This window comes from Phascolarctos cinereus, unplaced genomic scaffold (genome assembly GCF_003287225.1).
Source record: "Phascolarctos cinereus isolate Bilbo 61053 unplaced genomic scaffold, phaCin_HiC Scaffold_4;HRSCAF=312, whole genome shotgun sequence".
Lineage (NCBI taxonomy): Eukaryota > Metazoa > Chordata > Mammalia > Diprotodontia > Phascolarctidae > Phascolarctos > Phascolarctos cinereus.
The window spans coordinates 529,051,056-529,064,739 of NW_027555847.1; the positions used below are offsets into that span (position 1 = coordinate 529,051,056).

Sequence of the window (13,684 nt, forward strand, 5' to 3'; positions counted from 1 at the left end):
CACTACCCCCAGAGTTGTTTTAATTTGCCTTTCTCTTATTATTAGTAACATGAAACACACATCATTTATGTATTCAGCTGCAATGGCTCCCTACTACTTCTAGGATCAAAGATAAAGATCCTATGTTATGTTTTTAAAATTTCATAACGTGTCCGCTTTCTATCTTTCCTTCTTTTACATCTTAGGCCTTCAATGTATTCTCCCACCAGTGACACTGGCCTTCTTGCTATTCTTCACAAAAGCCACCTATCTTGTGACTACACATTTTAAATGGTTGTTCTCCTATACCTTGAACTCTCTCCCTCTTCATTTGTACTCCTTGTTTCCTTCAAGTACTAGATAATCTTTTGCAAGAACCTAATTTCTCATAGTGAAGTTGCTTGTCTGTGAATTAAGGAAAACCATGATATTAGAAGGTTTAAAATTATAAGCAACTACAGTCCCAATAGGAAAATGAATGGAATTAGCATGGAATAGTGGAAAGGTCACTACAGTGTGTATTAGATATATGTGTGTATATGTGTGTTTGTATGTCTGTGTATATGTGTATTTGTGTGTGTCAGAAACAATGTTTAACAATCTGGAGGCAATGTCCCAGTACTTTGGATAAATTGTCTATGCAGTATTTATTGGAAGATGTGAATGAGAAATTAATAAGATGGGAAGACATGGAAGGATATGAACTACACTGATGAAGAAGATGCCCACACTGATGAAATCATATATCTTTCTAAATTTCTTCTTGTAATTTGTAAACTTGTACCTTCTAAATTTCTATATATACTATGAAAATTTACTTAATCTCCATAGATCTCAGTTTTCACTTCTGTAAAATGAGAGGGTCAGGCTAGGTGGACTTTGAGGTCCCTTCCTTCTTTATATCTATTACCCATGGTTATATGCAAATCAATTAAAAAGAGAGATCATAGGGTAGGATTTATCTATCCCTAGATCTTCAATAATACACACACACACACACACACACACACACACACACACACACACACCCCTACCCAATATTTTATCTTTTAAAAACTGGGTGACACCACGAATAGGGTACTGTAACTGAAGTCAATAAGACCTGAGTTCAAATTTGACCTCAGATACTTACTAGCTGTGTGACCCTGGACAACCAAGTCATGACCTTTGTTTCAGATTCCCCATCCATAAAATGGGTATAATAATAGCACCTACCTCACAAGGTTATTAAGAGGATTAAATGACATGATATTTGTAAAGCATTTTGTAACCTCCTAAGCATGTTATAAATACTAGCTATCATTAATATTATTGTTAGTGGTATGATATATTCAGAACTATAATGCACTGGAAATGTAATTTAAAACTGTAATGTAAAGGAGTGATTTCATCCATACCTCTTATTTTCCAGATGACAAACCTGAGTTTCTAACAGGCTAAATAACTTGTTCAGTGTCACACAGATACTAAGTTGAAAGGACAATACTAGAACCTTGGACTTCTGACTCAAAATCCAGAGTTCTTACATCATATAAGACTGTCTAATAATGTCTTACTTTCTAATATTCAAAGTGATGTCAGTTGGAGAGCTAGATTCCATCCCTAGCTTGATCACCAACAGGCTCTGTGAAGTAAAGTGTACATACCTCTAATCCATTAATTCACTCACCTCTCAGTGTTTTCTTTGGTAAAAGATTAGATGAGATGATCTCACATTTTAAAGCTCTATAATATTATAATTCAGCAACATAGTCTGACAACATGACTCTTGAAATAAACTAAAGAAGTTCTCAGCACTGTTTTAATTAATATTAAAATGTGAGAAAAAACTAACTTTTGAACATTCCCCAGATATTGACCATAATCTGCCAGTTTGCATAAGCAACAGCAAATTCTTTAAAAGCTCCCAGGTTTTCTTCATTTCAAAGTTAATTTTCTTTTAATGATTCACTTTTTTAGGATCACCTTAACTCAAACATTTTCCTTCTTTGTTTTTAGCTTGATGGCTCACTGAATCAGATTCGTAAACTCCAGCGATCTCTAGATGAACAGATAGAAATGAATGATAATCTACAGATTCAGCTCAATCATCTACAAAACAGGTAATGATAATACAATAACATTTTGTTCAGCCATGAACATGTGGGGTTTCAAAGATCTACTCTTTTACTTCTAGGTGTAATTGTATTTCTATCATTCATATGTAAAAACATTTTTCTTATTTTCTTACATAAATATTACTCAAGAGTTACGTTTCATAATCTTAAAGGAGAATACTTATCAACAATTGTGACGTGTTTATTTAATCAGAATGTTGTATTGTTGGTATGTGATAGGGAGACAATATGATACAGTGATAAAGATATTGTCTTTGGAATCAGAGAACTAGTGTTCAAATCCTGACTTTGTCATTTATTTTTATGTGATGTACCTCTAGAAATTGTTTCCTTATCTGTAAAGTATTGGATGAGTTGAACTCTAAGAATCCTTCTTTTCCTATATTTATTATCCTATTATTATGTGAGAGATTTCTAGATATTTGGTGTTCATAGAAAATTTAGAATACTGCAAGTCTCCATTTTTCTTGTGGTTCATTTTTCTTGTCAGTGGCAATGTAAAATCTTCCATTAAGCATTTCTGTTAGAAGATGAGCCTTTTGTGATTCCAAGTTCAAAAAAAATTCATTAGATCAATATAAAAAATATGATCTAAGAGAGTAGACACACAAAGAAATTATGTCGTTATGTCTTTTTGAAAGACTGAACTACAGGACTCACCTTTGTGTATACCATAATCACTTGCATCTCTGAAATGAATCACCTGGAAATATAGGAGTACAAAAGTACTATGACTACAAAAAACACAGGCTTTGGGTACTCATTGATTGAGGAAAGGTTGAAGATTTTTTTTTGCATATGAATATACTGGAATATTATTGTGTGATAAAAAAATAGCAAATAGGACAATTTCAAAGAATCCAGGGAAGTCATAACTGGTGTAAAGCAAAATGAATAAAAGCAGGAGAATAATATATACACTAGCAATATTGTAAAGAAAAACAATTTTGAAAGACTTATAAACAAAGCAATGACTAACCATTTCTTCAGAGCATCTTTATGAAGTATGTTACTCAACTTCTGAAATAGAGATGAAGAGCTAAAGGGGCTAAAGGAGACATTCATGATTGTACTTGGGCACTATGCAGATTTCTTTTACTTAGCTATGGTTATTTATCAAAAAGAGTTTCTTTCTTTTTTTGATGTGGGAAGAGGGAAAAGTAGCAATGGTAATACTATATATATAATATTTAGATGCAAATATTATATACAATTTAATGATTTTATGTACAGTCATTTTTACTGTATATTTAACTACTCATTTTGGGTGTGTCTTTGCTTAAGAATGAATATATATGTATCGATATATGTGTGTGTTAACATATATGCAAAGAAATGTACTATGTGGCATAATGAGAAAGACCCTGGGACTTTGAAAACAAGTTCTGATACTGTCAACAAATAACTATGTGGCCATAAACCAGTCACATCACTTGTCATAGGAATGATAAAACTTTCACAACCTAGTTCACATGTTTATTGTGAGTAAAGTGTTTGTAAACCATAAAGCACTGTACATATGTAATCATTCATTGTTTTGAAGTATTGAACCATTTCTTTGAAAGACAAGATATTATTGTTTCCTAGTGCAAGTTAAGCTTGGTTAAAAATTTGGAGAACAGAGAATTTAAAAATATCAAGGCAGATCTTTGTAACATTCAAGAAAATATATCACACAACTCATTTAGAAACAAGTTTGAATTTTACGTTTGGATTTCACTTGTGATATAGTAAAGTCTGTTGCTATTATTCTTGAATGTTTTCTGTTATGGATGTTGGTGAATTACTCATAAAAGTATTTATGTTTCCCTTAAGTGCCAGATTTTTATAATGAATATAATAGGGTACTCTTGAAAACGATGAAAAAGGTTAGTGATATGATGTTGTGAGATACAAGTAAAAATAATTTCATTAAACAATAAAAGTAACATCTGCCTCCATTTAATACTTTAAATCCAGTTTATAGCTATTCTTAAGAATTTTTACATTTCCTAAGACCGGTATGAGAAATATTACCATTTTAGAATTCCTGCATAAAATCACTTTGGAAAATGAAAGTTAAAAAAAAAGAAGAAAACAAAATATTGTGGGCAGATCCAAGATGGCAAAAAAAAAAGGCAAGGGATCACCTTAGGTCTTCCAAATTCTCTCTAAACAATTTTAAGCAACATTCTTCAAAATGAATTATGGAGTGGAAGAAACCACAATGTAACAGGGTGGAACGATGTTCCATTCCAAGAAAACTTAGAAGGTCTGCAGGAAAAGTTTATTGCACTTGGGTAAGAGTGGAACATAGTCCATCATGGGATGCATTGCAGCAGAAGATGCAGGTGATTAACTCAGTAGAAGTAGCAATTTCTGGAACTCTCAGCACAAATATGATAAAGGGGTGGAATACCTAGTCAGAAGAAGAGTATAGGGGTTCCTTTTTTGGCACTGGGTGCAGGACTCGGTTGCATTGCCCAAATGTAGATCTAGAGTGCAGACCTGGGTTGCAATCCCTAGGTAGATCACTACCATACCAGAGCTTACAGCCACAGAGGGGCAGGGATCCTAGTCACATTTTCAGGGCAAGAAAGAGTGCTTGTGGGAAGGAAATGAGAAGTATGCAAAAGAGAGTCAATAGCTTGGAAAAGGAAGGACAAAAATTAACTGTAGAAAACAAGTCCTTAAAAAATACAACTGGCCAACTGGAAAAAAATACACCAAAAAAAACCAAGTCCCTAAAAATACAATTGGGAAATGGGGAAGAAGGTACAAAATCTAATAGAAGAAAACAATTTGTTAAAAAATAGAATTGGGAGTGACTTACTTGACCTCTCCCCTAAACCCCTCCAAATGCTCATAAAAAATGGCTCTAAACAAATTCTGAAGCAGCAAAACCCACAAAAAGACAGAGTGAAACAAATTTCCAGCCCAAAACAATCTGGATGATTGATCAGAAAGGTCTATCTCACCGGGCCGGGAGAAGAGCACAGTGTGGCTTGGACACACAGGCTGCAGTGAACCTGGAGCAGGCCTCAGAGGACTGAATCAGTGGCAGCTGTGGTGGATTCCAGACTCCTCAGTCCATGAATGCCAAAGACAACTTGGAAAGTCTGTGGGAAAAGTCTGTTTCTGCTGTGCTGAGAGGCGAACGCGGGGTCTCAGCTCCATTCCCCAAGACTGTGACCCTTGGGGGGCAGCTGCCTCCTGAGCTTCCAGCCCATAGACTGAGGGGGAATCCAGTGGCTGATCAGAGAGGGATTACAGGGATCTCTTTGCCAGTGCTGAGACAGGAATCTCTTGCTTTTCTGGTGTTTGAACTTGGGTCACAGTTCGGGGAAGCAGTCCTGGAGTGAGAAGGAGCACTGGCTTAGTGGAGCTTCTCACAATTCCAGGACAGAAAGAAGTGCTTGTGGTCACAGGCTAGTAACGGAGTAAACACTTCACCCTTTATGATACCACATTGGAAGAACTGAAAATTTACAGGTTCCTGCAAGTATCTATGAAAACAGCTGTATAAACCCCCTAAGCTTGGGACAGTACATTCTACACATTGGAAGCAGACTCTTACCTTAAAAAAGAGCTTAAAACTCAAGTAACTGGCCGGGATCATGAGCAAGCAGAGCAAAAAGAGTCAGACTATATTATCTTATTTTGGTGAAGAAGTCAAAGCTCCTACATCCAAAGCCTCCAAGAAAAATATGAATCAGTCCCACGCCTTGGAAGAGCTCAAAAGGGATTTTGAGAAGCAAGTAAGGGAAGTAGAGGAAAAACTGGGAAGAGAAATGAGAGTGATGCAAGAAAATCATGAGAAGCAAGGCAACACCTGGCTAAAGGAGGCCCAAAAAAATACTGAAGAAAATAACACCTTAAAAAACAGCCTAACCCAAATGGCAAAAGAGGTCCAAAAAGCCAATGAGAAAAGTGCCCTAAAAAAAAAAAATTGGCCAAATGGAAAAGGAAGTCCAAAAGATTACTGAAGAAAATACTTCCTTAAAAATTAGAATAGAGCAATTAGAAGCTAGTGACCTTATGAGAAATCAAGACACTGTTAAACAAATCCAAAAGAATGAAAAAACTAGAATACAATCTGAAATATCTCATTGGAAAAACAACTGACCTGGAAAACAGATGCAGGAGAGAGAATTTAAAAATTATTGGACTATCTGAAAGCCATGATCAAAAAAAGAGCCTAAACATCATCTTTCAAGAAATTATCTGAGAAAACTGCCTTGATATAGTAGAACCAGAGGGCAACATAGAATTTGAAAGAATCCACAGATCTCCTCCTGAAAGAGGTCCCCAAAGGAAAACTCCTAGGAATATTGTAGTCAAATTCCAGAGTTCCCAGGTGAAGGAGAAAATATTATAAGCAACCAGAAAGAAACAATTCAAGTATTGTGGAAACACAATCAGGATAACACAAGATTTAGCAGCTTCTACATTAAAGGACCACAGGGCATGGAATATAATATTTCAGAGGGCAAAGGAGGTAGGATTACAATCAAGAATCACTTACCCAGCAAAACTATAATCCTTCAGGGGAAAAAAATGGTCATTCAGTGAAATAGAGGAACTTCAAGCATTCTTGATGAAAAGACCAGAGCTGAATAGAAAATTTGACTTTCAATTACAAGACTCAAGTGGAACATGAAGAGGTAAACAGGAAAGAGAAATCATAAGAGACTTATTAAGTTTGAATTGTTTACATTCCTGCATGGAAAGATGATATTTATAACTCATGAGACCTTTGTCAGTATTAGGGTAGTTAGAGAAAAAAATTGTATGTATGTAGATAGATAGATAGATAGATAGATAGATAGATAGATAGATAGATAGATAGAGGGCACAGGGTGATTTGAAGATTAAGGGGTTATATCTGGAGAATAAAATTAAGGGATGAGAGAGGATTATACTAGGAGAAGAAGAAGTAAATAAACCAGAGAGTTCCACTTCTGGTAGTCAAGATGGTAGAGTGAAAAGGTAACTGCTCTCATTCTCCCCTGTTAACATCTGAAAACCCCGAAAATATCACCTCAGAAAAAAAAGCCTGGAACACTTGAACTAAAAGAAAGTTGGGGATCAGCAGTGCAGCAGGCAAACAAGTGAGTCTCCCAGTGCCTCAGCAAAAATAAGGGAGGCAGAACTACAAGGGGCCCCAGGAGGATAAGTACCCTGTGGCATTCTGAAAGGAGGTAAAGAAAACAATGTAAAGGCTTCCTAAAGCCCCAGCCTTGCTGGTTCTAGCCCAACACCAGGTGAGCTGTTGGAGCCCTGCAGCCTCCAATTGTGAAGATATCCTGAAGCCCAGGTGGTAGAACAGGCAAACACCAACACCTAGACCTCCGAATGCCTCAGTGAGGGTGGGGGGAACCCGTGGAAACCAGCTTAGAAAACCACCAGGTGACTTGGCACTCTACCTCAAAGGAATCTCCCAGTGCATTAGCAGAAATGAGGGAGAAAACACTGCAGGGAGCCCCAGGCAGATAAACACCCTGCAGCACCAATCTAAATGGAGTTGAAGAAAGCTAAAAGAAAGGAAAAGCAGGCAACCTAGAATTGCCTGAAAGTTCCAGCCTTGCTGATTCCAGCCCAACAGGAGGTAAGCTGACAGAAACCTACAGCCTCCAATTGCCAACATAAGAGGCCCCAGCACACAAAGTCAGTGACCAAGACCTAGGCTCCCAACACAAGAAGCTTGGGTCAGTGCCCTCTGATCCCCAGCAGGAGAATTCAATGTCTTTAAAGGCCAGGGAATAAAGAAACACCATGAGTAAAAAGAAACATATCATAGATTCATATTATGAGAAGAGTGAAGATAAAGACAAATTCTGAAGAGGACAGCATTGTCAACAAACCCATATCTGCAGCAATGAAAGGGAATATGAACTGGTCTGAAGCCCCAAAAACCTTCTTAGAAGAGCTCAAGAAGGATTTTAAAAGTCAAATGAGAGAGGTAGAAGAGTCCTTCAAAAATACAATTGGGCAATTAGGAAAAAAAATACACTGAAGAAAACAAGTCCCTAAAAAACACAATTGACAAATTGAAGAAGGAAGCACAAAAAGTAACAGAAGAAAACAATCTGTTAAAAACTAGAATTGGACAAATGGAAACTAATGTCTCATGAGAGAGCAAGAATCAGTCAAACAGAAAAAAGAAAATGAAAAAATAGATGAAAACGTAAAATGTTTCATTGGTAAAACAACTGACCTGGAAAATCGATTCAGGAGAGACAATTTAAAAATCATTGGACTAGCTGAAAATCATGATGAAAAAAAGAGCCTGGACAGTATCTTTCAGGAGTTGTCCAGAAGTCCTAGAACCTGAAGGGAAAATAACAATAGAAAGAATCCACCTATCACCACCTGAAAGAGATCTCAAATTGACAATGCCAAGGAATATAATAGCAAAATCCCAAAATTACCAGATGAAAGAGAAGGTACTGCAAGCAGCCAGAAAGAAACAATTTGAACATCATGCAACCACAGTCAGGATTACACAGGACCTTGCAGCTTAGACATTAAAAGACCACAGGTCGTGGAACATGATATTCCATAAGGCAAAGGAGCTTGGAATGCAGCCAAAGATCAACTACCCAGCAAAAATGAGCATCATTTTTCAAGGGAGGAGATGGATATTCAGTGAAACAAGAGACTTCCAGACTTTCCTGATAAAAAGACCAGAGTTCAACAAAAAAATTTGATCTTCAAGTACAGAACTCTAGAAGGACATAAAAAGGTAAATGGAACAGAAAGATACAATATGTTGTTAATAAGGGGGGGGGCTATTTAAACCCCTACAAGGGAATACCACACTTGCAACCTTTGAGAACTGTATTTTTATTACACCATGTTAAAGTAGTATAAATAAAGAGGGTGGATATTAGTTGACTTTGATGTAATGATAAAAAAAATCTAATCAAGTGGGTTAAATGGATCCAAATGAGTGGATCAATCTGATCTTAGAAAATATACTGAGAAAGAAGGAGGCAGACAAGGGTAAATTATATTACAGGAAAAGACACAAAATCCTATTGCAGCAGAGGGAAGGAAGGGAAGTGGGGGTAAGAATTGTTTGAACCTTACTCTCATCAGATTTGGCTCAACAAGGGTATAACATAATCAGTTAGGTATAGAAATCTAACTTGCCCTGTAGGCAGTAGGAGGGAAAAGGGGAAAGAAAAGGGAGGGGGGAGGAAGAAAGGGAGGGAAGAAGCAGTAAGAGTAAAGAGGAAGAAAAGGGAAAGAAATAATAAAAGGGAGGAGGGACTGAAGGAGGCAATGGTCAAAAGCAAAACACTAGTGAAGGGGGGAAAGAAAAAAGGAGAAAGAAAAGAATAAATGGTGGAAAAAAGGATGAAGAAAAAGACACAGAGAGTAATCATAACTGTGAATGTGAATTGGATGGACTCTCCTATAAAACGGAAATGGATTGCAGAATGGATTAAAAGCCATAATCCTACAATATGTTGTTTACAGGAAACACATTTAAAAAAGAGGGACACATACAGGGCAAACGTAAAAGGCTGGAGCAGAATATATTATGCGTCAGCTGAAGTAAAAAAGCAGGGGAAGCAATCCTGATCTCAGACAAAGCAAAAGCAATAATAGATCTAATCAAAAGAGATAAGGAAGGAAAGTACATCCTGCTAAAAGGCACCATAGACAACGAAGAAATATCATTACTAAACATATATGCACCAAATGGTATAGCATCCAAATTCTTAGAGGAGAAGTTCAGGGAGTTACAGGAAGAAATAGACAGCAAAACTATACTAGTGGGGACCTGAACCTCCCCCTCTCGCACTAGATAATCTAACCACAAAATAAACAAGAAAGAAGTTAAGGAGGTGAATAGAACATTAGAAAAGTTAGGTATGATAGACCTCTGGAGAAAACTGAATGGGGATAGAAAGGAATATACTTTTTTCTCGCAGTACATGGCACATACACAAAAATTGACCATGTACTAGGGCATAAAAACCTCACAATCCAATGCAGAAAGGCAGAAATATTAAATGCATCCTTTTCAGATCATGATGCAATAAAAATTATATGTAATAAAGGGCCATGGAAAGATAGACTAAAAAATAATTGGAAACTAAATAATCTAATCCTAAAAAATGATTGGGTCAAACAACAAATCATAGAAACAATCAATAATTTCATTCAAGAGAATGACAATAATGAGACAACATACCAAAACTATGGGATGCAGCAAAGCAGTTCTTAGGGGAAGTTTTATATCTCTAAATGCTTACATAAATAAAATAGAAAAAGAGGAGATTAATGAATTGGGCATACAACTAAAAAAACTAGAAAAAGAACAAATTAAAAATCCTCAACTAAACACCAAATTAGAAATATTGAAAACCAAAGGAAAAATTAATAAAATTGAAATTAAGAAAACTATTGAACTAATAAATAAAACTAAGAGCTGGTTTTATGAAAAAACCAATAAAATAGATAAACCTTTGGTTAATTTAATTAAAAAAAGAAAGAAGAAAACCAAATTACTAGTATCAAGAATGAAAAGGTGAAGCTACCACCAAGGAAGAGGAAATTAAAACAATAAATAGGAATTATTTTGCCCAACTATATGCCAACAAATTTGACAATCTTAGTGAAATGGATACATATTTACAAAAATATAAATTGCCCAGATTAACGAAGAGGAAGTAAAATACTTAAATAACCCCATCTCAGAAAAAGAAATTGAACAAGCCATTGATGAACTCCCTAGGAAAAAATCTCCAGGGCCAGATGGATTTACATGCGAATTCTATCAAACATTTAAAGAACAATTAATTCCAATACTATATAGACTATTTGGGAAAATAGGTGAAGAAGGAGTCTTACCAAATTCTTTTTATGATACAAATATGGTGTTGATACCTAAACCAGGAAGAGTCAAAATAGAGAAAGAAAATTATAGACCAATTTCTCTAATGAATATAGATGCAAAAATTTTAAACAAAATACTAGCAAATAGATTGCAGCAACTTATCACAAGAATAATACACTATGACCAGGTAGGATTTATACCAGGAATGCAGGGTTGGTTCAATATTAGGAAAACTATCAGCATCATTGAGCATATCAACACAAAACCAACAGAAACCACATGATCATCTCAATAGATGCAGAAAAAGCTTTTGATAAAATACAACACCCATTCCTATTAAAAACACTAGAAAGCATAGGTATAAATGGAGTCTTCCTTAAAATAATAAATAGCATATATCTAAAACCTTCAGCAAGCATTATATGTAATGGGGACAGGCTAGAAGCATTTCCAATAAGATCGGGGTGAAACAAGGATGTCCATTATCACCACTGTTATTCAATATTGTACTGGAAACTTAGCTTTAGCAATAAGAGAAGAAAAAGAAATTGAAGGCATTAGAATAGGCAAAGAAGAAACAAAGCTATCACTCTTTGCAGATGACATGATGATATACTTAGAGAATCCTAGAGAATCAAGTAAAAAACTACTTGAAATAATAAACAACTTTAGCAAAGTTGCAGGCTATAAAATAAACCCACATAAATCATCAGCATTTCTATATATTACCAACAAAGCCCAACAGCAAGAGATAGAAAGAGAAATCCCATTTAAACTTACTGTAGACATTATAAAATATTTAGGAGTCTACCTCCGAAACAAACCCAGGAACTCTATGAACACAATTACAAAACACTTTTCACACAAATAAAATCAGATCTAAATAATTGGAAAAACATCAGTTGCTCATGGGTAGGCCGAGCTAATATAATAAAAATGACAATCCTACCTAAGCTAATTTACTTATTCAGTGCCATACCAATCAAACTACCAAAAATTATTTTATAGAGTTAGAAAAAATAATAACAAGATTCATTTGGAAAAACAAAAGGTCCAGAATATCAAAGGAACTAATGAAAAGAAATGCAGGGGAAGGTGGCCTAGCAATTCCAGATCTTAAATTGTATTATAAAGCAGCAATCATCAAAACTGCTTGGTACTGGCTAAGAAATAGGGAGGTGGATCAGTGGAATAGGTTAAATATGCAAGACACAGTAGTCAATGACTATAGTAATCTATTATTTGATAAACCCAAAGACCCCAGCTTCTGGGATAAGAACCCACTCTTTGAAAAAAACTGCTGGGAAAACTGGAAAAGAGTATGGCAGAAACTAGGCATAGACCCAAATCTCACACCATATACCAAAATAAAGTCAAAATGGGTTCATGACTTAGATATAAAGGCTGATACCATAAGTAAACTGGGAGAACAAGGAATAGTTTACCTATCAGATCTATGGAGAACAGAAGAATTCATGACCAAACAGGAGATAGAGAACATTATGAAAAGCAAAATGGATAATTTTGATTACATTAAATTGAAAAGTTTTTGCACAAACAAAGCCAATGCAACTAAGATTAGAAGGAAGGTAGAAAATTGGGAAAGAATTTTTACAACCAGTCTCTCTGATAAAGGCCTCATTTCTAAAATATATAGAGAATTAAGACAAATTTATAAGAACACAAGCCATTCCCCAATTGATAAATGGTCAAAGGATATGAACAGACAGTTCTCAGATGAAGAAATTAAAGCCATCTATAGTCATATGAAAAAATGCTCTAAATGTTATTGATTAGAGAAATGCAAATCAAAACAACTCTGAGGTACCACATCACACCTATCAGATTGGCCAACATGACAAAACAGGAAAATGATAAATGTTGGAGAGATGTGGGAAAATTGGAACACTAATACATTGTTGGTGGAGTTGTGAAATGATCCAACCATTTTGGAGAACAATTTGGAACTATGCCCAAAGGGCTACAAAAATGTGCATACCCTTTGATCCAGCAATAGCACTTCTAGGGCTATATCCCAAAGAGATCAAACAAATGGGAAAAGGACCCACATGTACAAAAATATTCATAGCAGCTCTTTTTGTGGTGGCAAAGAATTGGAAATTGAGAGGATGCCCATCAATTGGGGAATGGCTGAGCAAGTTGTGGTATATGAATGTAATGGAATACTATTGTGCTATAAGAAATGATGAACAGGCTGACTTCAGAAAAACCTGGAAAGACTTATATGGTCTGATGCTGAGTGAAGTGAGCAGAACCAAGAGGACTTTGTACACAATAACAGCCATTATGATGCAATGACTAATATTGTTAAACTGAACCCTTCTCAGCATTACAAGGATCTAAGACATCTCCAGAGGCCTCGGGATGGAAAATGCTGTCCACATCCAAAGAAAGAACTATGGAAGTCGAATGCGTCACTTATTTTTACCTTCTGTTGAGTTTTTTTCATCTTTCTGATGGTTCCTCCTATTGGTTTTAATTTTTACTTACAACTTCACTTATGTGAAAAAATGTTTAATGGGAATGTAAATGTAAGGCCTATATCAGATTGTGCACCATCTTGGTGAGGTTGGGGGGAAAGAAGGGGGAGAAAAATTTTCAAGTCAGAAGCATATGGAAATGATTGTTGATAAATCAATAAATTAATAAATTGAAAAAAAAACAGAAAAGAAAAGTCTCTTACTATGGAGGGGAAATGGGAGAAGGTGAGAGGGAATGAGTGAATCTTATTCTCATA

General features: G+C 35.6%; 1 protein-coding gene across 2 annotated transcripts in view; it reads left to right on the plus strand.

Moving 5' to 3' along the window:
* The window catches only part of CCDC102B (coiled-coil domain containing 102B), a 796,232-nt gene that overhangs the window by 536,557 nt on the left and 245,991 nt on the right, over nt 1–13,684 (plus strand). For both annotated transcript variants that reach the window (XM_078153543.1, XM_020985624.1), the window contains one exon: nt 1,978–2,081. In XM_078153543.1, coding sequence (XP_078009669.1) covers nt 1,978–2,081 — 104 coding nt within the window. The remainder of the gene's footprint in view (nt 1–1,977; nt 2,082–13,684) is intronic.